The sequence below is a fragment of the Scatophagus argus genome, chromosome 19 (genome assembly GCF_020382885.2).
Source record: "Scatophagus argus isolate fScaArg1 chromosome 19, fScaArg1.pri, whole genome shotgun sequence".
NCBI classification, from domain to species: Eukaryota; Metazoa; Chordata; class Actinopteri; family Scatophagidae; genus Scatophagus; species Scatophagus argus.
The window spans coordinates 7,854,240-7,882,024 of NC_058511.1; the positions used below are offsets into that span (position 1 = coordinate 7,854,240).

At 40.8% G+C, this 27,785-nt stretch overlaps 1 protein-coding gene across 3 annotated transcripts in view; it reads left to right on the forward strand.

Annotated features, from left to right (window-relative positions):
* otofa (otoferlin a) overlaps positions 1-27,785 on the forward strand; it is a 69,054-nt gene that overhangs the window by 33,326 nt on the left and 7,943 nt on the right. Inside the window, exons 1-37 of one of the 3 annotated variants that reach the window (XM_046373642.1) lie at positions 7,306-7,465; positions 8,704-8,777; positions 9,291-9,417; positions 9,676-9,730; positions 10,446-10,577; positions 11,357-11,419; positions 11,668-11,752; positions 11,840-11,999; positions 12,344-12,530; positions 13,536-13,722; positions 14,383-14,606; positions 15,976-16,084; positions 16,214-16,397; positions 16,704-16,824; positions 17,366-17,466; positions 17,745-17,835; positions 18,568-18,684; positions 18,796-18,948; positions 19,102-19,294; positions 19,677-19,801; positions 19,952-20,086; positions 20,800-20,961; positions 21,700-21,819; positions 21,930-22,091; positions 22,265-22,427; positions 23,438-23,604; positions 23,792-23,821; positions 23,950-24,090; positions 24,181-24,256; positions 25,313-25,458; positions 25,551-25,685; positions 25,781-25,918; positions 26,012-26,139; positions 26,364-26,534; positions 26,718-26,878; positions 27,208-27,350; positions 27,438-27,526. In XM_046373642.1, the coding sequence (XP_046229598.1) occupies positions 8,729-8,777; positions 9,291-9,417; positions 9,676-9,730; positions 10,446-10,577; positions 11,357-11,419; positions 11,668-11,752; positions 11,840-11,999; positions 12,344-12,530; positions 13,536-13,722; positions 14,383-14,606; positions 15,976-16,084; positions 16,214-16,397; positions 16,704-16,824; positions 17,366-17,466; positions 17,745-17,835; positions 18,568-18,684; positions 18,796-18,948; positions 19,102-19,294; positions 19,677-19,801; positions 19,952-20,086; positions 20,800-20,961; positions 21,700-21,819; positions 21,930-22,091; positions 22,265-22,427; positions 23,438-23,604; positions 23,792-23,821; positions 23,950-24,090; positions 24,181-24,256; positions 25,313-25,458; positions 25,551-25,685; positions 25,781-25,918; positions 26,012-26,139; positions 26,364-26,534; positions 26,718-26,878; positions 27,208-27,350; positions 27,438-27,526 (4,730 nt within the window). In that variant the 5' untranslated portion in view covers positions 7,306-7,465; positions 8,704-8,728. Of the gene's footprint in view, positions 1-7,305; positions 7,466-8,703; positions 8,778-9,290; positions 9,418-9,675; positions 9,731-10,445; positions 10,578-11,356; positions 11,420-11,667; positions 11,753-11,839; positions 12,000-12,343; positions 12,531-13,535; positions 13,723-14,382; positions 14,607-15,975; positions 16,085-16,213; positions 16,398-16,703; positions 16,825-17,365; positions 17,467-17,744; positions 17,836-18,567; positions 18,685-18,795; positions 18,949-19,101; positions 19,295-19,676; positions 19,802-19,951; positions 20,087-20,799; positions 20,962-21,699; positions 21,820-21,929; positions 22,092-22,264; positions 22,428-23,437; positions 23,605-23,791; positions 23,822-23,949; positions 24,091-24,180; positions 24,257-25,312; positions 25,459-25,550; positions 25,686-25,780; positions 25,919-26,011; positions 26,140-26,363; positions 26,535-26,717; positions 26,879-27,207; positions 27,351-27,437; positions 27,527-27,785 lie in introns of those variants that run through there. The other 2 variants (XM_046373639.1, XM_046373640.1) reach the window with 2 other exon arrangements.

The window sequence follows — 27,785 nt, forward strand, 5'->3', positions numbered from 1 at the left end:
TACAGCCGTCAAGTTGCATTTTGGGTTTTGTAAGCACTGAGTTTTGATATGGAAGAAGAATGCGTGTTGGGGGGGGGGGACTATCTCTGATGAAGCCGAGTTAGTTTTTACTACTTGTTTTGTTCATTGTGAGTCGAATGCAGTGCTAAATTTGTGTAGTACTCTTTTAAAGTAAGTACATGAATAAAAATGTATGTGATAAGAACACTGACACTGACAGCATCATGATTAATTGTCTTTCGAAAGAAATAACGTGGAATTTTAAAGAGTCTTTTCTTACCAGTTTTGGACTTGAATAAATAACACAGAGGGATTTTTTTAATGGATTTTTTTGGCACTGTGATTTTTTGTCACTTACAACTTTGTCAGCACCAAAATGAAAAAGGAAAAGCATCATGACTCAAGTCACATGGTCTGTTTATACAGTGCAGAGTGTCTCGCTGGCAGTTCACAATGATGGACAAGTAATCCCAGGCTGCACAGGATTATATAGATTTATTCAGAAAAACTATAAGATCCGCTGCCCCATTAGCTGCCTTTTGCTCTTTGCACTGTTCCTTGGTCTTCCTCTGTGGTTTGCTCATCGTGTTTTTTGCTGAATAGTATGTGAAATGATCTGTGGGTGGAATTGATTTTTACCAAGACTATCTGCACAGCCAGATCCCTAAGTCTGTCATTATGCTGCATGTTGAATGGGCGTGTGAAAAATTGTGTCTGTGCGGGGATGAATGCCACTGTGTGCGTGTTTTTGTTTGTCGACACAGGACGCCTAAATTGCACTCTTAGGGCATAAATTTAAAAAAAAAAAAGACTGTTCAGGGTCTGCCGTTGCCAGTATGAAGACTGGAAGCATCCCAAGGAAAACAAGAAAGTTTTGGAGCATCCCACGGATGTTATATAACAGATACAGTATTTGAATGTGGTCGATGAAGGGAAAAGTGCTGTGGAGAAATACGGTTCGATAAAAGTGGAATGAGAGTAGTCTCCAAACTCATGAGCCTTTGCTTATATTCCGCATGCAGTATGTCCAGTGATTTGTGCTGTGCCTCCAGCATGTTCATTTACATGTCCTCACCTTCCTTGAAGTGAACAATCCCTCTGTCCTTGCTGCTTGATGCGAGCGCCTGTCTTCCAGGTGCTGTGGTTGCAAAAGGCTGTCAGTCAGACTTTGTAAGAGCTGCTGTCGGGTTTTTGTCTGGAGAAAAAAAGATGTGTGTGTGTGTGTGTGTGTGTGTTTTGGGGGGGATTGACTTGCTGAGAAAATACCAATAAACTCTTCCCTAGCCAACAAATCCACTTCTAATCCACCTCACACCAGAGCTGGTCAGACTGATGGGCTTTTAATAACCTTCATTCTTCTCATAAACCCTTCATGTCCTAAATTACCAGCTGCTCACTCTATCTCTGGTTGAGAGGTTTTCAGAATTAAACTTTCTAAAGATGTTTCATTGAATCCTGAATTCTGAAACTCTGTGGCCAGTGTTGATGGTACTTATTCTGCTAATGAAGCGTTAGTGTGCAGGAGACGATAACCAGGGATGACTTTCCTGTTCCACTAGGAAGGAGGAGGAGAAGGGAAAAGAAGAGGAGAATGTCATAAAGAGTTTAGCCTCGAGGTATATTTCCCACATCCTTTCTGTCGGCCTGATTTCCCCACATTTTGGTTTGCTGTTTTGTGTGTCTGTTTCACCTCTTCTTTCATCCTGTTGCAACAATTCACAGCAATGTCTCCTCATTGACAGCATCGTGGAGAGTTGTGTGTCACTCCAAGGCATTATGACAATGTCAAAACCCCTTAAAGGATTTTCATCAGTCTTTACAAGAGTTTGAACTTAAAACATTACATTTCTAAAGCACTTGAGAGACATGCAAACATAAAGTATTCCATCATAGCTGCTCTGGGTTTTCTTGAGAATGCAGAGTGGAAGAACAAACAGAAGAAACATGAAACAGAGCTCCACCCAGTGCTGTCTATTTTTGTTAAATCACCTGTGGCCTAAAGGTCGGGTATGCTGCAGGAGACAGGAGAGTTGGTGTTCTTTTCAGATTTTAATGGGCATTAAACTGTACAAGGGGAGTCAGTTGAGTGTAGGTAGCTTGTTAAGGCACATTGGTGGGAGAAATTTCACCTAAGGTTGACCACCATTGCTACCACTTCTCATATCTGCATCCTTGGCTTCCCTCCACATCGTCTCCGAGCCTGCAGGATGATTTATGGTGACGCCCATAAAGCATTTTGTGCTATCTGTGGCACCACAATAAGCCGGCTTTGCAGAGGTTTTGTTATTCCTAATAAATAAATCACCTTCTGCGTGGTTTTGCTGCCAGTGAAGCAGATCTGCTGAATAGTGCATGCAGAGGAGCACATGTGCCAGACATGAAGAGAATGGATTCAAGGCCCCAGTTGTCATTTGATCTGCATACATCAAATACTGGGGGGGGACAAAAACCAATGAGATGAAATAGGGTTGACACTGGAGTGCGACCATACTTTAACACTGGTGCAAAAGGCTTACAGAAACAATTTTTTTTCTTTTTCTATTGAGTGTTGCCCCACTGAAATATATTGCTGTAAATAGTCATTGTGTTTATTCAAACTGTTTAAATATATGCATGATTATTTGCATAACATCAAATCAGCCCAAGGGGGCAATTCATCCTGAGCAAAGCCTGTGTTGAAAGGATAATTTATTGAGACAAGCGATTATTTATTTATGATGATTTTATTTTCTAAATGTGTGATTCATTTGACCGTCGGTGTAAACCGCTGTGTCTTCAGAGACAGGTCTGGTGTCAGGTGTTGGTGACGTGTCATCAAGCTGTGCTACAGTGCAGGTGGCTCAGTATAGCACTGACTCCCTGTGGACCAGCAGATATGTCAGCATTTGTGCTTTCTGAAATAAAAGTTTTCACTGTCTGATTTTATTATGCATATTGAGCCACAAGTTGATTAAAAAAACAGCCTTTACTGTATTTGACTTAGTAATGTGTACAGTTTATTTTAAAATGCGAAAAAATGTCATAATTTATGTACAGTATGTGATAAAAACAAATTGTGCTATTTAATGCTATCAAGGAGGCAACATCAGCTGGGGTTGCAGGAATGTATATCTAATAAATCATCCAAGACCCACTTCCACACAGTAAAAATACAACACAGTGGATGTGCTAATCATGAACAGGTATTTGTTTTTAATTAACCTGTAGCCCTGCAAACAAATGTAGTTAGTGATGCTCCCTGGCTATGAAGCAAAACGCTGACATATTCTTTTCTCTGCAATGTAGAGCAGATAAACACACAGTTTTCTCCATCAGCAGATACTTTTCTTCCTCTGTTTTGGCTATAAAAATAAGTTAGCCAGTAAGCCCTTGTCAGAAAATGAAAGATTTTCAGATCGGTGAGTCGAGACATTGCTGACGAACTGTAGTCACAGATAAGGCTTTACAGAATCCATCTCTGAGTGATAAGTGGCATAAAAAATGTTTCATTTTCTTTATCTGTACAGTCATGCAAAAAGGAGATTATTCATGATCAGTCTTGTCAGTGCAGGGTTGTAAATTATTTGAAGGATGTATTGAGTTTTTTTCTCTCTCTCTTCAGCTGTTCGCCTGCTTGTTTCCTTCTGCTGAAACAGATACCACATCAAAGCAGTTGCCTTTGAGTTTCTGATATGGCTTGTGCCTTCTCCTGTAGCTGTCTTATCACAAGGGACTCCTCCATGTTTGTCAGCTCTGCTGCTGTGTTTTGCTGTGGTTTGCGGTGGTTCTTACTCTCAGCTCGTGTGTGATAAGACAGTGTGTAACCTAAATCTGAGTACTGTGTGCAAATGTGTAAGAGCTCCTCTCTGTTACTTTTCTGTTCCAAGTCTTGATGTGGAAGCAGACGATGACGACATGAAGACATGCCTTTTGGGGTAAATCCAAATTTCTGCATGAGCCTTGTGTTTGTCTCAGGTAGCAGATGTAAAATACTATTTAGAGCTGATCTTCTCAGGAGAGAGTCTTTTCAAAGAAAAGTCTTTGGAATCCCTTAGATGTCGTCATGGATGTCGAGAAAAAAGGATTTGCCATTTGAAAGCTTTCGAAGGAGTCTGAGTGGGAGTATATAGTCTAGAGATTTTTTTCCAGTCCAGTTGATGCAATAACAGAGTAAAAAATGCAAGAGTGCTATTTGAGTGAATATTAAAAATTGAAAAGCAATGGGTTGTTGTGTAATGTACATTCTACTCCTTCCTTTCTCTTCATTTTCTTCATCATTTCTCTTTCCTTTTTTCTTGCTTCCTCAGTCTGCATTATGAAGATGCTGCATCACCCATACAAATACACTGTAAAATACTGCATGTATTTGTAAATGCACACACATACAAAAAAATCACAAACAAACAAAAGGGGCCCCAGGATTTTAAAATATGTTTCATTTGCCATATGTAGGCCATGAAGGTTCAAAACACGCTTTTATTTTTGTGTGTGAGGGCATTAAACTTGCATAAGCTTCTATCTGTGTGACACTAATGAGGGTAAACTATTGCCACATCACAGATAAGGAATATCATTTAAATTTCCTGTCGGCAAATGAAGCAGAAATCACTTGCGAAGCGATGTCAGTTTCACAGGGATAAATAACATTAATGTTCCATTTTATCTGCAGTGCTAAAAAAAGGTTTCTCACTAAAGTCGAGGTTGAAAGTCCGTGACAAACACAACTTGAAGTCCTGAGCAGCAGGGGAAAAAAATCTGCTAAAGGAAGAATGTACTGAGGTAGAGCGAGGACTACAGGGCGTTCAATAAGCTTTCAGGACAGGAGGTTCCTGTGTAGTGAAAGTTTTCATTCCCCAACTGTGTTATCAGGCAGAGCTGATCATCACACTGTCTGGCTGCAGTCTATGGGCTCCCGGAAGCAGGAACAGCAATACTGTATATGCATCCAGTTTGTATGTGAGAGAGAAAGAACATGTGTGTGTATGTAGGGTAACTCATTGAGCTCCATTCAGTACAGCCCTCAGAGCGGAACCGACAGTATATATCAATGAATTATTGATCACTCACAGGTTATTAGGTTTTTATCCTCCCTTTTTTCGTTTATGTTCATCTATATGGGAGCTGTGTACAGTGGTTGAGAAAGTTCAGCATTCTCTTGAAAAACAGAAAAACAAATGGAAACAAATTCTGGACATAAATAAAAGACAAGCAACAGTTTGACAACACTGAGCAAGTAATTAAATCGATTCCTCTGTGCATGTGCACAGCCATGCAGCAACGCTGCCAAACAAGTTTCCGGTAAAGGTTGAAAACTGTGAAAATAGTACTGAATAAAGACCCAGAAAGTCAACAATAGTGACTTCAAATTGAAGAAATATGAAACATGAACACAAGTTAAACCAAAAGATTTGATTTGTTGTATTGTCAGTTATCCAATATATACAGCACATCAGTGAAATGCAACAGATCCATTAATTCAACAGTAATATTAATTAATAACAATTTTCTAGAGGATGAGTATTTTTACTTTTGATTCTTTAAGCACAGTTTCATTGTTGCACTTATACATTTTCAGTAAAGCAGTTTTTTTAAATGCAGGACTTTTACTGGAGTGTTTTCACAGTGTGCTACTGTTAGTACTTTCATTGCTGACGTGTCCCTGTTTGACCATCAGCACATATAAGTTCATGTCTGTGGACTGCAGTTTACAGCCCTTACAGCCATCCTCAGCACCTTATCGCACTATTTCACATGCACATGAATTCAGAGCTGTGAGCAATATGTTTCATGCACAGTTCGAAACCCCAGTTTTACTGAGGAGAGTGAAATCAAGCTGCCAGGTACCAGCATGCAGTTCTGCGGTTAAATCATTCATATTTGCTGCAATTTACACGTGTAACAAGACAACTTATTTATGCTTTAATGTATTATTGAGTCACACACGGCTGATATACATAACATAACATTTTCAGCTTTGAGCACACATGCATATGTTTCTCTCTTAGATTTACCTGCATTTTAAATATGTCTTATCTCTAAGTATACAAAGCTTGAATCAGCTTTGTGTCCCATTCAAGGTGTTTGTATGTTTGGTTGATGTGCACTGTGTAGGTGTTACAGCTTATGTTGTAGTTACTGATGCCTGTACGGTCTTTATTTCAGATCAAAGGAACAAAGAGAAAACAATAGGTATAAAGTCCTTTTGAATTGCCATTTCTCTGTATTTTCTTCTCATGTTTGACAATTTGTGAGTGTTACAAGCCAGGGAAAGTGTGAATTTACATATTTTCGTAGGACACAGACATTTTTGAAGGTTACATTTTTTCATTAAATCAGCATAGAAGGATGGCTTGTTAAACTTTCAAGGTTTATCTTACTTTAAATTCAGACATTGCCTCTTGTTGAAAGCATTTGTCTCTGATGCTTGTCCTTGTGCTTCTTCGTAACTCGACACAGCAAAGGAAGGGAAAAGAGACTGAAGGGAGTGAAAGACAAGTAAGTCAAATACTGGATGGCTTGTGTGTTTTTCCAATGTCTCTCTCCTCTCTTTTGGTTGAAAATCTGTCATGCTTTTATATGACCTCTGCCTGCTATAACTCCATGGCCTTCTTCCTGCACCTACTGATTTACATAACGACTTTTCTCATCACAGTAACCACAACACACCACCAACACACAACCCATTTCTTCAAGAGCTTAAAAGTAACTATGGTTACGTTTTTCTGACACGAAACCTTGACCTCTTGTGGCTCGCTTCTCTGTGAAGCAAAGCGGCATGACATGATTGTTTAGTGCCAAAGAGCTTTTACAAAGAAAAGATGGGTGTACGAAGTAACTGACATTTACATGGAAGACTGCATATGCAGCCAGTCTCAGTCAGTGTTTGTTTCGCCTGTGATTCCTTCAATATTAAGCATTTATTTTATGGTCAACCACTTAGTTTAAGGGTTATGAGGGCCAGGGGAGTTTAGAGAGAAACCAAATCCGAAGAAGCAGTAGCCTTTTAAGGGTGATTTTAGTGGAAATTTGAGTCATGAAGGGAATAATACACATGCTTTTACATATTCCCAAAGACTCAGTTGGTGCCACTGAATGAGTGTTTTTATCACCGGTTGAAAAAACATGTTGAGTATAATATTAAGTACAATATTACATGAAGTTCAGGCTGTCTGGACCCACTTTAGCTACAGTCTTCTTTGGTGGTATGTAGAGCCCAACCCACTCCAACCTCCTCCTCTCTCCGTATCTCCAACCATATACCTCCACCTCCCTCTCTCTCCCTCCCTTCCTCTCTCCTGCATCATCCACTCATCTGTCCAACTGTTATCAGCCTGGCTGGTTTGGATTGTCTGCACCTGACAGGTGAAGAATATGGAAATATAGCTCAACACAGAAGGAAGTTTGGGGAGGAAACTCAGTTGCAGTGGATGTATGGTGATCTTACCTCTCTGTGGAGTTGAGTAGGGTCAGTGGTGTCTTTCATGTGGTAGGTATGAAATACACCTTTTCTCATATTGTTTGTGTGTGTCTTTCGTTTTGATTGAATGAGACGAGAAGGTGTAATGGATCACTGGAACATCTGGAAACCAGGGCTGCATGTCACAATAATTTTCATTACAAATAAAATGCTTTTTCAGCCAGTCAATTTAATGAATTCTACAGGCGATATTTTTTTTCTTTGATTGTCATTTTTCTGTTGTTCAATAGCTGATTAAATGTTGAAAGGTTTCAGGATTTCTTCTCCACTTGTTACATTCAGAGGTATTTTTCAAGGTGTTGTTCCAAGTTTTTTCGATGCATCCACTGATGATTCAATAAACTTGTCTTTCAGCTAGAAATGTAACAGTTAGGTATGCTCTCTCGGGCTGAAAGTCCAAGCAGCGTATCCATGAATGTGAAAGACCTTGATTTGCTTTGATGGGGAATAAAGCTTTTTTTTTTACCTTTATTTTGAAAAGTGATCCATTGGGATTTCTTTCTTGACTTTAATTCCCATTCGTGTGTCTCCAGGCTTTTACTTACTTTAATTTCTCTTGGCAATCATCCATGAATTTATTAAATGAGATGTTGTCAAATTTTTATTTAAAAACAATTTTCCATATTCCATCAAAATGAGGTTGAAGGTTGTCTGTTGGATAACTGGGTGTGGGGGAGGGGTGGATTAAAGCATCAACTGTACTGTGATACACTGGATTCTGAATGCTGGTGGAAACAAAAGAAAACCCTTCCTATTCATTAATTCCCTGACATGTATCCATATCCGCAGCAAATTGGATGGTCACGCTCATTTTTAATTATTAAGATCCCTCATTTGTCGTCCCGCTGATGGCATCGCAAGCTCTTTGTTGTTACGGTGATATGTGATCCAGTTAATATCAGTGAGGAGACACTGGATACTCTTGTGATTGAGGGTCTGGAGAATTGGTGATGGTGATGGCTGGCGGGTGGGTAATTCCACTGGAATTAAATGTCTAGTCGAGTTACAAAGATGTCCATGATATATTGACATTGTGGCGCTGGGTTTTGGGTTGCACTGAGTGAGCTGTGGGGAAGCCGAGTTTGGTACTCAATGTTGACCCTACTGACGGAGAGCCATCGTGATGAGACAAACATGAAACTGGCTGATCCAAAGATGGATCGTCAGTGACTCATCGGGTTCACTTTCATTATATAAGTTTTCTCTCCTTTCCCCTTCTCATCTTTTGACCCCTTCTCCTCCACCAGAGCGGGAAAGGGAGTTTTCTCAGCCATGAAACTCGGCAAGATCAAGATCTCTAAAGACGACCACAAGAAAGGAGGTAAAACAAGTTAAGATGGCGTCTGTTTGAGCCAAAATTGACATTCATTCACTGTATTTTGTTAGTTCATTTTTTTAGCTAGCTGGAGGAAACATTCATGTTGAAGCCCGTTTATCAATTTTCTATAAATAATGTCATGTATATTATCAACAAAACACAACTGACAATAACAATGACATTTCCTACCCCTGGTCATAGACAGGATTCACTATCCCCCCAAAAAAGTCTCAAACCTTTTAAATTAATTGAATTAAAAAACCGAAACATTTTATTAATCATTCACTGGTGAACAATATTGTTTGTAATTATTATTTCTCAATATGGATTATTTCTCAACTGTGTCACAGTGCAAGGAATAAAATTCTGGTTGAGAACTGCTGAATTATTTTTTTCATATAAACGCTTTAAAGCAGAGGAATTTATACATATAGAACATAAAACACAAATGTACTGGAATCGATCCACTCAATATCAAGTGTTTAATCGCTGATTTACTTTATTTTAATTGCACAGATGAGCCGGCGGTCCTGGACATGGAGGACCTGGACAGGAAGGCAATGCGTCTTGCTGGATCACTGGACCCTGACACCATCTCTCTGGCGTCTGTCACCGCTGTCACCACCAACGTCTCCAATAAGAGGTCTTATATGTGTTCACACTGAGACCATGTACACAGCAGGATGAGGTTAAAACACTGCCTTGATGGCCTCAGTTAGTACTGAATGTTTCAAACTGCAATGCTGCACATAAACTGAAGCTGGTTATACACTGATGCCATTTAATAGCATATATTTATGAAAATAAACATATTCAACCTGGCAATATGTAAAAAATGAGAACATCCTCAATTTAATCAAGCCATTGTAGAAAAATTACTGATAGTGTTGAATTTATTCAGGTCAAAGCCAGATATCAAGATGGAGCCGAGCTCAGGACGCCCAGTGGATTATCAGGTGTGTGTGTGTGTGTGTAGTGTTTGTGCAAATTGCAATGTGCAGATATGCAATGTGCATGTTCACTGATGAGGATCTTCCTCTCTTCTACTCATGTTGACTTGAGACTTTTTCGCTTTTTTGTTATTATTGTGGCTGTTTGTATGTATGTATGTAAAAATGTAGTGTCTGACTACGTGTTGGTTGATATAATTATATGGACTATTATTTTCTTTAAAAACATGACTGTTCATGACAGCCACTTTCATTCACCACAACTTCAAAGAAAACAAGTAACAAAATAACTGTTGTGTCAGTGGTCCTCCAAAGCTAGCCCATGGCCTATTTTCATGGCCCATTTTGTTTAAAAAAAAACATGAATACATTTATCCACCAGCCTGAAATCTTGGTGTAATCATTGACTGCAGTCTCACCCTCTCCTTTGTTGTTTCTCTCTGTTCCTCTTCATTAACCACTGAATAATAAAACCAGAGGGATATTGCTTGGATGTAGAAACCTTTTGCTTGGATCTAGTTTGTCTCTCAAATGCTACATTACTTTAGCCTCAGGAAAAGTCTGAGTAAAATCTAAAAAAGTATCTGGCAAATGCTCTCAGTGCTTGGGAACAAGATCATTAGGTTTTGTGAAGATCACATTGTTGTATAATTTATGATAATGGAAATTCTGCTGGTTGAGTCACGGGTTTCATATCTGATGTGCTCCCGTCTCCCATCAGATCAGCATCACAGTGATCGAGGCCCGGCAGCTCATAGGCCTCAACATGGACCCTGTGGTGTGTGTGGAGATTGGAGATGATAAGAAGTACACGTCTATGAAAGAGTCCACCAACTGCCCATACTTCAATGAGGTGAGACCTGTGAATTAATCCTGCAGCCAGGCAGTAGACATTTTTGTGTGTATATGAACTGATTTTGTCTTTCTCAGCTTCATTTTGTGCCTTCTGTTCTTCATATATTGTTCCTCCCATATGCTCCCTCCCATGTGAGAAGAAAAACAATGTCAATCCTCAATACATGAAGGATGAATGCATAGTTTATTTTGATCTTGTTTTGTAAAGTAAGTTGTAACTTAAGGTGGAGACAATCAGTATTTAACAATGCATCACATGACTGCTTGTTCTTGAAAGTAATAACGAATCTACGAAGAATTACCCCCAAACTTAGTATCATTCAGTTTGTTGTTTTGGTTCATTGTAAAGATTTAATGACTTTGAAATTCTTCATTTAACACTCAAGAGTTCTTGCAAGCATTTATGTTCCTGAACAGCAAGAAGTGCTGGTAGTGCTGAGGGTCATGCAGAGCTCAGAGCTGTGCCCTGCAGGGAGTGGAAGTGACAGTTTGTCTGCTATCGATTCTTCCTGTTTGTCTGAAAATCCCCTGTGGACCGACAAACTGGAAACCAGAATGATCGAGATAATAGTTCTCCTACAATTTTCTCCTCGTGTCCAGACCCTCCAGTTTGTTTAGCGTCAGTCGTTCAGGATCTGTTTAGACTTGTGTATAATCCTCAGCAAAGGCATGGCAAAGTCTCGATGTAGACCTTGAAATCAGCAATCAGCTGATCTTGTGCAAGGCTGATCTAACAATGAAAGGATCATGATGTAATGTTTTCTCTGCTCTCTGCAGTATTTTGTCTTTGACTTCCATGTCCCTCCTGATGTAATGTTTGACAAGATCATCAAGCTCTCTGTAAGTACACCAAAAATACACACTGCAGTATCGCTAAACAAACTGTTACCACCCTTTGTTTTTGCTCTTTGGTATGCATTAGGGTACATTACTGAAATTGAATACCTAAATTTGAGGCCAGATTTTAGAGCCATGTAAATGTGCTAATGCAGAAAAAGTGAATGTTTTGAATTGTGTCTGCTACCAACTGACCACTGAGTTTATCACTTTGCTCTTTATTTTAATATTTCATTCTCAACCCTGTGCAGGTCATTCACTCTAAAAATCTTCTTCGGAGTGGGACCTTAGTGGGAACCTTCAAGATGGATGTTGGGACTGTTTACTCTCAGCCGGGTAAGCTACGAGCTTTAACTCCATTGTTAAACTAATAACTGATCATTACATTCATAAATAGTCCTAATTGACTGAAATCTTTCCCAGAACATCAGTTTTACCACAAGTGGGCCATCCTGTCTGATCCTGATGACATAACAGCAGGGTGTAAGGGATATATAAAGTGTGACATTGCTGTGGTTGGGAAGGGCGACAACATCAAGACCCCCCACAAGGCCAATGAGACTGATGAAGATGACATAGAGGGGTAAAGAGCTGTTACTAATGTGCAAGTTTCAGACTGAACTTATACTGAGTACTGTGTTTAGTGACACTTTGCAGAGTTTAGAGTTTAGTTATTTCTGCATCACTGTCTTAATTTCAGCTATGTCTTTTTACTGGAATATGTTGTAAGACGATGACTTGGTGATTAATGAGACAGCATAGCAAAACTGTTTTCATGATTGTAAGGATTACTGGAAATTGTTCAAAACATATATACTTTTATAAACGTAATCACCTAGTATCGCCCAATAGAAAACTTTTTCACAATAATCAGTAACTTCACAGTCTTGTCCTTGGATGAGTTTTTATGCTGCTGTTGGTTGCCAGGAACCTCCTGCTTCCAGAGGGCATCCCAGCAGAGAGGCAGTGGGCAAGGTTTTATGTGAAGATCTACCGCGCCGAGGGACTACCTAAAATGAACACCAGCATCATGGCTAATGTGAAGAAGGCCTTCATTGGAGAGAACCGAGACCTGGTGGACCCCTACGTTCAAGTGCAGTTTGCCGGGCAGAAAGTAACTCCTTCCACATTCCTGAAACCCCCGATTCTTTGCTGGTGTCTACCGGGATTATTACTGCTCCCTTAGAATGCACCGTGGTTAACGCATACAAGTGCAGCCATCTGTGGTGTGGATTTTCATGACTGCTTGACTAATAACTATATACACTAAATAATTATGAATTATGCATAGTTACGTTGACTGAAAATCATTTTCCTGTGTAAGATATTTTATCTCCATCAAGGATCCAAAGTTTCGGAGTAGCTATGATTCAGATATTTGTTTTCAGAATACAAATCGACAAGCAAATCGTTCACAGAGATCCAGTTATTATGCATTCAAACATAAACATATCATCAATCACATATATAAATACCCTATCAAAGCAAAGGAAAATAAAATAGAAGAAGGAAAAGAGATGAAAGGGGCTGCTTGAACTGAACAAACATTCAGGTTGAGCCTGTGCTGTAAGTGTGTGAGCTTGAGGTGTGCTGTTGCATCCTCAGCCAACATGTATGAGATAAGAGTCTGAGAAGCAGACTTCAAGTAAGAGAGGTATAGAAGTATAGAGACAAATTCACAAATCCTCAAGTTCTTCAGCTGTGGACAGGTGCTAAATACTGTATGTGGCCTTGAGTACCTGGCTAACACCTGCATCTTAAAGGATAGGTTCTTCATACAAGTGTCTCTTAATGCAGGATATCTACCTGCCCATATGTGTATTGAAAAGGTTATTAGTTACTTTAGTGCTTCTCCTGTCCATACTGGCTGCAAAGAGACCCTTTATCGAAGTAAAGTTTGAAGACAAAATCCTTGTTCTCTGCAAAAATGATGATTCTGAAATATATCCACTTGATTTGTGAGAAACTCTGACTGCTGAATCATCATATTAACTTTACACAAAATAAGGACTGCAGTTACTACAGCATATGACCTTGAGCCAAGTAATCTGAATACTACAAATGTGTTAGTCCTTTCCACTTTAAGCAACTTAAGTGTTACTGCGTCATGTGACTCCAGGGGAAGACTTCAGTCCAGAAGAGCAGTTATGAACCAATCTGGAACGAGCAGGTTATCTTCACTGAGCTGTTCCCTCCACTCTGCAAGCGTATAAAAGTCCAGATACGGGACTCGGATAAGGTCAACGACGTTGCCATAGGAACCCACTTTATTGACCTGCGCAAGATATCAAACGATGGTGATAAAGGTGGGTCAAAGCACACATACGCACTTTGTCTTATTAGCATTGATTATCTGTCGGATGCATTAATTAGTCTGTCTTATGTAGTTAATATTTTACAGTGTGTAGTAATTAACGGTGCTGCAGGACATTAATCAAACCACATGATGGCCCCTCTGACCCTTTGCTAACGGCTGTATGAATTCAGTACATGACATTCAAACGCACTTGCAATCAATACATACATTTGCATATATTAAACCAAATACAGGATCCCCTTTGAAGATTTTTTTTGGTGTGAGGTGTGTAAAGAAAATTCCTCACACACCACAAGTGATGCAGTTACACTTCTAGCAGCGCACAGTTTCTTTTCTTCAATAAATTTCTGCAAAATGAAGTGCAACAACAGTACAGCGGTGAGCTTAAAACAATCATCAAAAGTAGTCAGTAGACTTATTTTGATGAATTAAATTGTAAAGTTCAACAAGATTTTTATGTGGTTAGGATAAAGTTATGAACTCTAAACAACAACAAGGACTGTCTAACCATCCTGTCTGTAAGTATTGTGATTGTGATTGGGAAATATGCTACTGTTCACATTGTCACATATTGGCAAAGACCAAAAGAATTCCTGTAGTTTACCAAGTCATCTCCCACAGGCATTTATTTTCCTTTCACCTCCTCCAGGATTCCTGCCCACCTTGGGTCCAGCTTGGGTCAACATGTACGGCTCCACCCGTCAGTACACTTTGATGGACGAGCACCAGGACCTGAATGAGGGTCTTGGTGAAGGCGTGTCATTCCGAGCCCGTCTCCTGCTCTCCATCGCCGTGGAGATCCTGGACACCACTGCACCTGAGATCATAAGCTCCACTGAGGTGCAGGTGGAGACTGTCTCCAACATCTCAGAGGTGAGAAGACCTGAGCTCAGGTGCAGCTGAGTGGCGCATCTGTTTGAGGTTGTTATTTTATGCCTACACCCTCCCTTCAGCTTCATCACTGAAAACAAAAATGACCTAGCAAATCAGCAAAAGAAAAGCTGCTTTCCCGACCTGCGATCCATGAGAACAACATGCTGTTTGACCTCTCCTGTCTTGCTGACCCTCCAATAAACACTGAGACGCTGGAATCCACCATTGTATCGGCGCACATGCAGTTAACTGCTCATTTGGGAAATCAGAAACATTAGAGGCTTTGCTTCAGGGCGTGCTTGCCAGCTATTTGGCCTCTTGGCTGTTATGGTGTAAATGTGTCTCCTGGGAACCTCAGTCATTGCCAACATGACTCTTTGCCAATTGTCAGGTGCTTTGGAGAACAGACCGATACTAATACTAACCAAAGAAATGCTATAAATTGACTAATTTATCTCCCCTTTAACTATTTAACTTGAGCCTGGTGAGAATAGGAAAGGATGCCAATGTCTGACTTTGAAGGAGTAACAGGGAAAAAAAGATGTTTCAGGTCCATAAGATTGAAAGCTGGCTGTGATCCAGTCAAACTTAGTTAAGTTCTTGGAGAGACTGGAGAGCCAACGGACATACCAAACATGGTTCCTTGAATGCTAGACTTCAGTTAGTACAGTTTAAGGTTTAATGTATCACATTAATCTACCCAGTCAGTCAGGTATATTTACTTATGACCCCCTGTGGCTTAATGTGTGGTTTATTCAAACTACCCTCATACCCAGTGCAATCTCTACTGAGACAACTGAGACAATTTTATGGACAGTTTCAGCCTTTATGGTCCTTTCCATCACAGCAATTGTGAACAATGGAGAAATTAGCTAACCTGGCAACCAACTTGTTTGTCTTTATTAATTTACTGTTTAGGCTTTTGGTTTTTTTTTTTTTTGGTTTTTTTTGTGCATACTTGAACAAAAAGGGTTGTTCAAAATGAATCTGGCAGCAGCTGAATTTAGGCCCTGATGGGCCAAGCTGTACACCTGGGGGCACTGTGATAAACTACTGCAAATAATACCTTTTAAAAGAATAATGAGTAAGTATTAATATTTAATATTTTGATAACAACCACATGAATGAATAAAAAACATCATAGGGCAGAAAATATGGTGGAAATACACACGCTAATGAAACGAAGTGCCCGTACAAATGTAATGTATAAATTAAGTGACTCAATAATTCAGACAGGAGGTTGGTGGGTTTTGTGTGGGCATTGAATTCCGGCAATTATTCCTTCAGAGACTCTATAATAAAATTAATACACTTCAGCCCAATAAAAGGTTTCATTTTTCCTTTATTGGTGTTTTCCTCACTCTGTTAGAGCGCCACTGGGAAAATAGATGAGTTCTTCCTCTTTGGTGCTTTCCTGGAGGCCACCATGATCGACAGGAAGATTGGTGACAAAACAATAAGTTTTGAAATTACAATAGGTAAGCAACCCTTTTTTTCCACCTTGTTAACATTGACCTGCACTCACATTTACGGTATAGCAGAGATATGTGACAGTGTGCAAAGATGTCAATAGCTACCGCGACAAAGTGTGTTCTGTCCAAAAACAGGTAACTATGGCAACCAGATAGATGGTGTAAGCAAGCCCTCAGCGAAGAAGAAGAAAAAAGATGGGGAGAACGAAGAAGAGGAGAATGAGCTTATCCAGAACTCCAGCGAGGACGAGGCAGATGAGGACGGGGACCTGGTCTCTGTCTCCTCCACTCCTCTCATGAAGCCTGTCATCACAGACAGGTCAGGGTCAAGACTCACAGGAATGCGGTCAGAAGTTGTTACAAAGCCATTTCTTATATATTGATGATTTAGTTTCAATATGATAAAAGCCAAGACCATCCCTTTCTAATGGACTGCTAAGGGCTTTGCAGTTATTACACATCATTGAGTGAATGTCAACCAGGAGTAGATTGCCAACAATGATTAACTATGAAGTAGTTTCCATATTCATTTACACATTCAGGTTATGAACTAAACATTTAGTGTCATATGTAACAATTTGGGGTTTTAGACTGTGAGCCAAGTCATTTTGTTTGTACTTCACAGGAATTACTTCCATCTTCCCTACTTTGAAAAGAAGCCATGTGTTTACATCAGAAGCTGGTGGCAGGACCAGAGAAGACGACTTTACAACTCCAACACGATGGACAAGATCGCTGACAAACTGGTCAGTATCCACCTTCCTTCCCTATAGTAAAGTTGGCTCAGGTACCTGGATCTGCAGCAGTTTGTTAATGACAACGTTAACAGTTTGCTCACAGGTATGTGAGGCTGTACTCAGCAGTGCTTTGAGTCATGAAGTATTTACCATTTTTGTTTAGTGTTTTAGCATGCTAACATTTACCAGACAGCATTAAACACAAGCTGTTGCCTATTTTAGCTAGAGCCACAAGCCACATACTCAGAACTACAAATTTCAACTAATGGCTAATGGCTAAAGGAAAGGTCGGTGGGTCACCAACACCAACGTCAGCAGGATTTGTCCTCTGAGGACCGTGAATGTGTGTATAAAATGTCATGGCAATACAGCCAATAGTTGCTGAGGTATTTCAGGCTGATTTATATTGCCATCTCCACATCCATGGTAAGTAAAAAAAAAAGGGGGCAGAGGGATAAAGCGACATTTGGCATTTAAAAGATGTTTTGGACATAAGCATAAAAGTACTAACAGTTTCTTTCAAGTGCCAGTGTTTTTTGTGACCTGACAGGAAGAGGGTTTGAATGATGTTCAGGAGATCATAAAGACGGAGAAGGCCTTTCCAGAGCGCAGACTCAGGGGAGTGCTGGAGGAGCTCAGCGTCGGCTGCAGGCAAGCTACCTAACAATAAACATTTGTCATGATCTTGTATTAAAACTGGCTTGTGACTCATCTGTCAGTAAAGATGGGGAGAGTTTCTTGTAATGCTAAAAGCTGTAAAACTGATGTGAGACCTAAAAGTGTAATGCTGTTTAAACCAGCAGTGTTTACATTTTTTATTAAGTTATTTTTTGTAAAAACTAAGTTGTTCATCACTAGAAGAACAACCAAAAATGTTTGAATAGAGAATTTATTATTTCATCCTCTGTATTTTCTTGCTTTTTTTCCAGCCGGTTTGTGACTCTGGCTAACAAGGATGTGAACCAGGCAGGCCGAACCAAACTGGATCGAGAGCGGCTTAAGTCCTGCATGAGAGAGATGGTATGATTTATGTTTCTCAGACAGAGAGAGAAGGAAGCAGTGTGAGTGAAAGAGGCTAAGATGAAGCTGTGATTAATGGCATCAATTTGACTGCTGTTCAGGCACAAATCACAGCACCTTAGTGAGTGATGCTATGGAGTCCTTGTGAAGGTTACCTGAGGAAATTAATTTCTAAAGTATGTTTTCGAACGCATGCAATGCATTTGGGCATATTTGCAATATTTCATTCTCAGAACTCTTTTGTAGACCCTCTGTTTCATCTAAAAGATTTGAAGGATATAGTATGGATTATAACAAAGTCATAATATGAACAAGATCCAGTGTCTGAATGGGTATATGGATCAGCAATGCTTGAGATGTGTACTTAATGCACACTGAGAAAATAAATGACTGTGGTGCATACTTGCCTGCAGTTGCACTACATCAACTTAATGTGAAAACTGAAATGGAAAACAAATGTACTGCAGGAGAACACAAATGTGTGTTTTATGGTTAATGAGCATGTTGGGATTCCAGCTAGCAAATACTGACAGTGTCAGTAATTAGAGTTTCTTATAATAAAAACATTTTTCAGATTTTGTATGAAATCCACTCATGCAGTTGGTTAAATTGAATAAAAATGAATATAAACCCATCCATGCTGTGAGCATGTGTATCCAGGGTGTGTTTGGGTAAAGTTCACTTCCTGCTGTTAGTGAGCTTCGTTATCAGTCATCATCTCTCCTCCTGCAGGACAGCATGGGCCAGCAGGCCAAGCAGATCCGGACTCAGGTGAAGAAAAACACAGTCAAAGACAAACTAAAGCTGGTGCAGAACTTCCTGCAGAGGCTCCGGTTCCTCGCTGATGAGGTACAGACATACATACATGCAAAGTCCATTAAGTAATAATTGCAGAAAGCATCCGGAGAAAGGAGAGTCCTGATCACCTGTCAATCAATTCTATGCATTCATCTTGTCCAGCCTCAGCACAGCATACCAGATGTTTTCATCTGGATGATGAGCAACAACAAGCGTATTGCCTATGCTCGGATTCCCTCCAAAGACATTCTGTACTCTGTAGTGGATGAGGAAACAGGAAAAGACTGTGGCAAAGTCAAAGCTGTCTTCCTAAAGGTATGATCATTTCTTCCTGCTCCTCTCTTACTCAAACACTGTTTTCAACCAGCTTAAACCAAAAACATCTAATTATTCGCATCACTAGCTTGAACCATGCAAAGTTAGACTTTGCTGCTGACGGTCCCCTACTGTTGTAAAATGTGTCCACAGCTGCCTGGTAAGAAGGGCTTTGGTCCTGCAGGCTGGACGGTTCAGGCTAAACTGGAGCTGTATCTGTGGCTTGGCCTCAACAAGCAGAGGAAGGACTTTCTCAGCGGTCTGCCTAATGGGTTTGAAGAGATCAAAGCTGCTAAAATGGGTCCCAGTATTCACTCTGGTCCCCCAGTCAGCCTCATCTACGGCAGTAAGTCCTCTCTGAAACTGCCATGTGACAGTTTAGTTCATATGTATGACTGCATTACAGCTCTTGGATATAAAAGTGTGGTTTCATTATTTCTTTAAAGTAGCTTTATTTTCATTCATTTTTGCTTTTTTTCTCTGCTCACCATCAAGCTTTGCATTAGGTTTTCTCTTGACTTACCTTTAAGTTTGAGCTCTAAAATCAATTAGAAGCAAACATAAAAACTCAGTCAGACGTCAGAAAGACGTTTGAATTCCATTGATCGCTTTTACTTTGTAACTCGCTTTTCCACCTTCAATATAAGATTGCTAACAAAAAGGATTGATTGTCAGTTAATGTGAGTTAATGTGGTGTGTGTGTGTGTGTGTGTGTGTGTATCGAACAGTGAAGCAGGTGTTCCAGCTGAGAGCGCACATGTACCAGGCCCGCAGTCTGTTTGCTGCTGACAGCAGTGGCCTTTCAGATCCCTTTGCTCGGGTCTTCTTCTCCACACACAGTCAGGTTACTGAGGTAGGGCCATGAATGGGTACACCTGCAAACTATGTGTGTGTATGTGTGTGTGTTTGTGTGCATGTGCATTGATTATGTGTAAACTGAGGTGATATATATATATATATGTATGTGTGTGTGTGTGTGTGTGTGTGTGTGTGTGTGTTGCAGGTCCTGAGTGAGACACTCTGCCCTACATGGGACCAGCTGCTGGTGTTTGATGACGTAGAACTATTTGGGGAGGCCAGTGAGCTGAGAGACGATCCACCAATCATCGTAGTCGAAATCTATGACCAGGACACTGTGGTAGGATCTTACCTTTAGTGAATGAATGCATCATAAAGGGTCTGACTGATAGATTCATCTCTTCTTGTTAAACAGCATCCAGTTTGCGCTAATAAGTGTGCTTTGCTTCTCCTTCCCTACTGTTCTGACTGTCTGTCCACCCTTGTCTCACTCGCCCCCCTGTCTTTCACATGAACTCTGGATTTGCTCATGCTGCATTGGCTAAATAGAGTGTCAAAGCTTTAGTAATTATAGAGACTGCGTTGAATTAAAAGTTTTAATAGCTACTGATGGCTGAAGTGGCATGAATAGCTGCTAATGAGCTCTGGAAAAGTTTAAGAAACACTTGCATGTACCTCCTCCATTTCTCCTCTCCCCAGTTTGTAGCAAGGAGCATCAATAGTTTTAGTAGCAGCAATGGTGCAGTATCGAAAATATGTCCCCCAACATGCATGACACTGAGTGCTGTTGTAGATATCTTTTAAATACAGTACAACTCTTTTTGATATATTGCTCTCAATGTGATCTTTATTTATTTGTTTGAGTTACATAAGACTGGGTCTTTGCTGTAAGCTTCTCTTTTCAAATTCCACATTTTGTGATCTTCGACCACATTTGGCCAATACTGACACCAAGTGGCTGCCATGGAAACCGCACCTTCCACATCCATGTCTAACTCCCATCCCTTATCCCCTGACTGTCTTGTCCACTTGCTGTCACAATGTGGTGTTCAGGGCAAGGCAGAGTTCATAGGTCGGACGTTTGCGAAGCCGACTGTCAAGATGTGCGACGAGCATTACGGCCCCCCGCGGTTCCCACCACAGCTGGAGTACTACCAGGTTTACAGGGGGAACTGCACAGCTGGGGAACTGCTGGCTGCCTTTGAGCTGCTGCAGGTAACTTATGCAAGAACACACATATGTAAACGCACACACACACACACACACACAGAATTCTGCAAGGTTGGAAGATTTCATGTCGCTGTTGTAAAGTTAAAAATAGAGGGTTTTCTTTCTCTCTGCCAAGCTTTCATTACTTGTTTCTCCACGCAAAACTCATGTCTTTCTCTTAGCACAATCAGCCGACTACTCGTTTATCACCACATCTGCATCATCACAACTTTTACTCTTTCTTCACTGTGCATCTCACCAGGCCCTTTCCTCTTTCAGATATTTTTACCATTTTCTCTTGTGTTTCCTTTGCCACGTGTCACCACCTTTTCCTTCTGTCCACTTACATCTTCGTCTTTTCTCCTTTTGCCTCTCTTTCTCCTTTCTGTGCCTCCTCCTGCTGCCAACAGATTCCTTTCGATGAGGAGGCGATTAGGCGAGCTCTGATCGCTGTCAATAACTTTGCTGTCCCTCAAATAAAGGTGCTGTTTTCTTTCATTCTACATCCCACTTTGTCTTACCCTTTGGTTACTCTGTGGTCAGTGTTTGTACTGCAGGAACTGTGTTCTGTCTCTACCAACATGACATTAACCTCTGCCTGTTCTGCACTTCTTCAAAGTTGTCACACTAAAGAATTAATAGAAATTTTCAGACTGTAGGAAAGAATGGAGCTCATGCTGTTCTGCAAACCAGAAGCCTTCTAATATGTTACTCATATGTACTTCCCCTCTCTTCCTCAATTAGATTGGTCAAGGAGGGAGGGCCGATCTTCCTCCCCTCGAAGGACCAACAGACTCGGAGCATGGACCCATTCTGCCTGTGCCTTTGGGCATCCGACCAGTCCTGAGTCGCTACCGCATAGAGGTGAGATTTTAACCAATGGCTCTGAGTTGTTGTTGGTTTTTGTGTGTGTGTGTGTGTGTTTAGCTCTAGAAATCCCCTTTTCCCACTGCTGGTTTTTCCCTCTGGTTCAGGTTTTGTTCTGGGGCTTAAGGGACCTGAAGAGGATTAATCTGGCTCAAGTGGATCGGCCCCGTGTGGACATTGAGTGTGCAGGTAGAGGTGTGCAGTCAGCCCTCATCCAGAACTACAAGAAAAACCCCAACTTCAGCACCCTGGTTAAATGGTTTGAGGTGGTAAGTTCAGATGTCCATTTGATATTTCGACCTTTTAGTAGTTGGAGCTTAGATGTTACATTCAATTCCTTGCAGTGAACATGGCACACTTGTCTTTCTTTTTAACTTATGGTCCCCTTTACCCACTTTACCTCCCATCACTTCACCAACTCCACCCCTTATTTTGTCCTCAGGACCTTCCAGAAAACGAACTTCTTCACCCTCCTCTCAACATCCGAGTGGTGGACTGCCGGGCGTTCGGCCGTTACATCCTGGTGGGGTCCCATGCAGTCACCACCCTGAGACGTTTCATCTACACCACCCCAGACAAGACCTCCAACAACTGGGCCACTGCAGGTGAAGGATTACATTTATATTTTGTATTATATATTGCATATTATTGTAAGCAAGGGGCCCATTAACTGTGTGTGTTTAGAGCAGTAGCACTTATTTCTTTTTTTCCAGATGAAAAATTAGTTTAATGATGAACTGCATAATGTAACCGCTGTGACATACAGTACGCTCCAAGCTTCAAGCTGAAACACATCAGCAGTTCTGACAGTCCATTAGCTGGAAATAAAATTCAGCAAAGCAATCAAGACATGACGAGATTCTTTTTCTTTTTTCACCACTGGAGTGCTTCCTTTTTCTTGAAACAAACCCATGTTCAGTAGTTTATGAGGAGTCTATGAACTGTTTTGTAAGGTTGTTACAATGCAGCACTATTAAGATTAAGAGACTTTCTGACAGACTTTATAATCTTCAAGTATTTGAAATATAAACAGCAATGAATAGCAAATTCATTGGAAACAATCTTTTGTTAACTTCTTGATTTATTTCTCGAAAAATAAGACCATTAGGTCTTCTTTACACATGGGTGAAATGTTACAGATACACTATATAGACAAAGGTATCCAGACACACCTCTTTATGGGGCTGTTTTTCAGGGGTTGGTGTAACCTCAGTGTCTGACCTCACAGATGCTGTGCTGCATGAATGGGAAAAAACTCTGTCCCTGTTGATGTAATGGTCAAGTGTCCCAGTACTTTTGTCTATATAGTGTAATTTTTAGACTTTGTTTTGACCTTCTCCAGGTTTCTTGAAGATTTAGATAATAACAGCAGGCTATACATCACGGAAGGTTAAAACAAACTTGTTGAATCACATTCAAATACTTCTGGTCCAGCTGTCTGGTCGTTCAAGAATGAATATTCATTCTTTATTAACGTTGCTGGTTTCTCTGCTTGCTTTCTGCCCTGATCTGTTTGCCCATTTGTTATCTTTTTTCCCTCTCTCGCATGTCCTTGGCTGTCCTGTCCTCTCCTCTCCTGCCTCCTGCTGTCTTTGCCCGGTTGGCTTCACTCCAGCTAAACTTATGAATGGCTACATGGTCCTTACCAATGGCGGCACCCAGCCTCACTCCTCACCCAGCCTTTCCTCCCGCACCCTCTCTCGCCCTGCAGGTGACATCATCGTCAACATGGACACCGAGTCGTCGGTCCGAAAGATGGAAACAGTTGTCAAGTTAGACGCTGTAAGCTCTTCTTTGACTTCCTGCGCTGTAGAGCTATTTTCTGTTTTACATAACGTGTGTTTGAATAGTATCACTGCTTTGTGTCCAGTCCTTTTTTACCTGCCTCTGTACATGTGCTGCTCCTGCCTGCATTGTCCACTGTGTGTATTAATCCTTGTGCTGTTTTGTGTAACGCCCCCAATCATAGACGTCTGACGCTGTTGTAAAAGTTGACATGGTAAGTAATCGTTCCCACAGAAATTTGGCAATGAAAATAAAAAGTGCTGAAGTTAATTGGTGCCTCCTTTTCAATCAAAAACAAAACACAAAAACTGAGCTACAGAGAATCACTGAAGTGTCTTTTAGCAGATTGACGAGGAGAGTGACAAAGAGAAAAAGAAGAAGAAGAAGAAAAAGAAGGGAGGAGTGGAGGAAGATGATGAGACAGATGAGAGAGTACTGGACTGGTGGTCCAAATACTTTGCTTCAATAGAGACACTAAAGGAGGTTTGTCTGTTCCTTTCATGCTTTTGTGAAGATTGCCCTCACACTTTAATTCCTACTAGAGTCATTGCACTTTCTTGCCTGGTTTTCCAGACTCTCAGAGCCCAGGAGGCAGCTCAGGCTGAGGCAGAGGATAGGGAGGACCTGGAGATCGCTGCAGAGGCAGCAGGTATTGAATTCCACCCAGTCAGCCAGACTGCCTGCCTGAATGTCTGCTGTTTTGATTTCTTTTAAAGAGTTATGCCACTAGTATTGGATTTTAAACTGTGATTCTGCAAGTGTCAACATTTCTGTTACTTCATCTGCACTGCCTGAGATGAAATTTGTTATGAGCTAGTCCGTCAAAGGAATGCGCTCTGCATGAATGAAATTAGAGTCTTCATGTATGAATCCCAAATCACTCCTCATTTACTGTCTAGTGCACTATAATTATTCCCAAATCCAGTATGTAACATGGACATACATCACATTTTGTAAAGCTATGAGTGATGACTAAAATGTTTAATAAATGTCCAATACCTCAACTTACTGCTCCTTATAATGCACTACTGAGTGGTTGTTATTGGTATTAAAAAAGGAGTGAACGGAGGGAGTGATGCCGGACTGTAACTGACTGAGATTTTGCCTGGGGTGTTAGTTGTACGGGAAAGCATCTTCATCTCCTTCCTCCCATATATTCATCCTTCATCCATGCTTTGAACATGAGTCAGATATGATCCCGTTCATAACCATTTCTTATGACCTCCCAGCCCTGCTGCACACATGAAAGTTGGCTGATACGCACTCACTGGATTAACCAACATATGCAATAACATGCTCACAAACATCAAATTCAGCCCTAAACTTTGATTAAAAAAAAAAAAATGTTTGAGAAGATGGTGGATGTGTGTTTGTGACTTGTTGTAAAATTTAAACTGCATTTCCCATGAACTCCATTGGTCCCTGCTTAGAATATAAAAATGAAAGCCATAATCATTTATTGATAACATGCTACATTTTAAATGATTCTTCAAATTAGCTTTCAGTGTTTTAGTGTCTTCTGCACCTCTAACAGCCTTACTGATGGCTGTACATGGGCGTGGTGAAAAGTGTACTTTTTTCGCACACAGACCTGTCAGCTTTCACGTTGAATGACACGTGTAGCACTTTGTGCAACCCTGCCACCCATCCTCATGACTCCAACCCTACTTTGTCCACATCCTCTTGCACTCACCCCTCCAATCAGATATCAAACCCGATGACCTTCTTCTGAAAGGCTCCAAGACAAAGGAAAAGAGCAAAGAGAAGAAGAGCTCCAAAGACAAGAAGAAGGGTCAGGCTGCAGACGGCTCTGAGAAACGACTACTTAAAGCAAAAGTGGATGAACTGCTGGTGAGTACATCAGTCGACGCCTGACGAAAATGAACCAGCACACAATAACTTGCACGCTGATACAAACGTATGAAGTATTTGTTGATGTGCAGGTGTACAACAAGGAGCTAGAGAGTGAGTATGGCAACTTTGAAGACTGGCTCCACACATTCAACCTGTACAGAGGAAAGGCTGGGGATGACGATGAACATGCTCTGGATGATGACAGGATTGTTGGCAGATTCAAGGTGGGAAAACACTGAACAACAACAAGTGCATCCTGAAACTCATATTCCTAGAGCAAAGGTATACTTATTTTGTTTTTTTTTTTTCTGTGACCCAGGGATCTTTATGTATGTACAAGCTGCCTCTGTCTGAGGAGATCACAAGAGAGGCAGGATTTGATCCTAACATGGGCATGTTCCAGAGTATTCCACATAACGACCCAATAAACGTCCTTGTTCGCGTCTACGTGGTTCGGGTGAGCGACCGTTTGATTCTAAACTGCAGTTAAGAAACAGAATGGGAACTATTTTCTGATTTTTCTTGTCTGTTTTGTTTTCCTCTGCCTCAGGCTACTGATCTTCATCCTGCTGATATCAATGGAAAGGCTGATCCATACATTGTCATCAAGCTGGGCAAGTCAGAGATCAAGGACAAAGAGAACTACATCTCCAAGCAGCTCAATCCTGTATTTGGCAAGTATGTTGAGAGGAAGCATCTCTTCACTTCACCCAAACTCAGTGACAGGTGTTGGGACCGCAGAAGAAAAGTCTGGCTATCATATTTGTCAAGTGATAGAAAGGAGCTTATGTCACAATAATAAAAGTCATCAAACAGTCATGAAAAATGTTGGATGTGTTTCCCTTCTCACATTGGCTTTTAACTCATAATTCTCATTCTCGACTTGTTCTGTCTGTGCTCAGATCATTCGACATCGAGGCCACGTTCCCCATGGAGTCCATGTTGACGGTGTCTGTGTACGACTGGGACCTGGTCGGCACTGACGACCTGATTGGAGAAACAAAGATCGACTTGGAGAATCGTTTCTACAGTAAATACAGAGCCACCTGCGGCATTTCATCCACCTACTCTGTGTGAGTGTCCACGTTCTCATCATTTACAAGTTATCGTGTCATCATATGAAACCCAACACCTGTCTTAAACAGTATTTGAAATTTGACTTGATTGTCCTTAGTTTGACTGCACCTACTGTATGAATTTTGATTTTCTGAAAGGCTCACATATCCAATTACCTATTTGTTATCTCTTGATATCAGTCATGGATACAACGTTTGGCGGGACCCAATGAAGCCCACTCAGATCCTGGCTAAACTCTGTAAAGACGGCAAGATTGATGGGCCTCATTATGGGCCTGGAGGCAAAGTCAAGGTTGCGAATCGAATCTTCCTGGGTCCCACAGAGATCGAGGATGAAAATGGTAAGAGCGTGTACTGGTCTCTTGTGAGATCATACAGCATAGTATTAGAATTTTAACATCAATATTTGACGATCACATCACTTGGTTGTGTTTTAAAAAATTGATAGTGAAAACAGCATAACTGAAAACAGCATAGCTGCACCTTCTATTAAGGATACCAGGACATCTGGTGCTGTTTATGTTTGGTCTATAAACAATATGAAGGTTGTCACATATTTCTGGTGACTGTTTACATTAAGATTGGGCTATAAATGTCAGAATTCTGGTAAAACTGAATCGTTCCAATTCAAGTATTTTGAGTGTCTTCTTTGCTTGTGTCAATATCTCAGGTCTGAAGAGACAGACTGAGGAGCATTTGGCTCTGACAGTGCTGAACCACTGGGAGGAGATCCCGAGGGTGGGCTGCAAGCTCGTCCCTGAACACGTGGAGACCAGACCCCTGCTGAACCCTGACAAACCAGGCATCGAACAGGTAGGGAAGAGCTGCGCTTTGGCTAGAGTCATGAAACAGACTGCAGTTAGATTTCAGTTTTATTTATTTTTTTCTGTGGGTTCAAAGGGTCGTATAGAGATGTGGGTGGACATGTTTTCTATGGACATGCCTGCTCCTGGACCTGCGATTGAGATATCACCACGGAAACCAAAGAGGTAGGACAAATAACACTACACTACGGATATGATGTTTTATGATCATGCAAAAATGTAAATCCAGTGAAAATTTAACAGGACAGATATTTGGTAATTTCAGTCAAAGTGTTTAAATTTCTTCAGGTTTTTTTTCCCCAACAGAATATGTACTTTTATCCCCAGGTTAATTTATGGTGAGTGTTTGACTAGTTAGTTCTCCATTTGCTGGCAAATATAAGTCCAACTGTGTGTGTGTGTGTATGTGTTCCTTCCTCCTCCC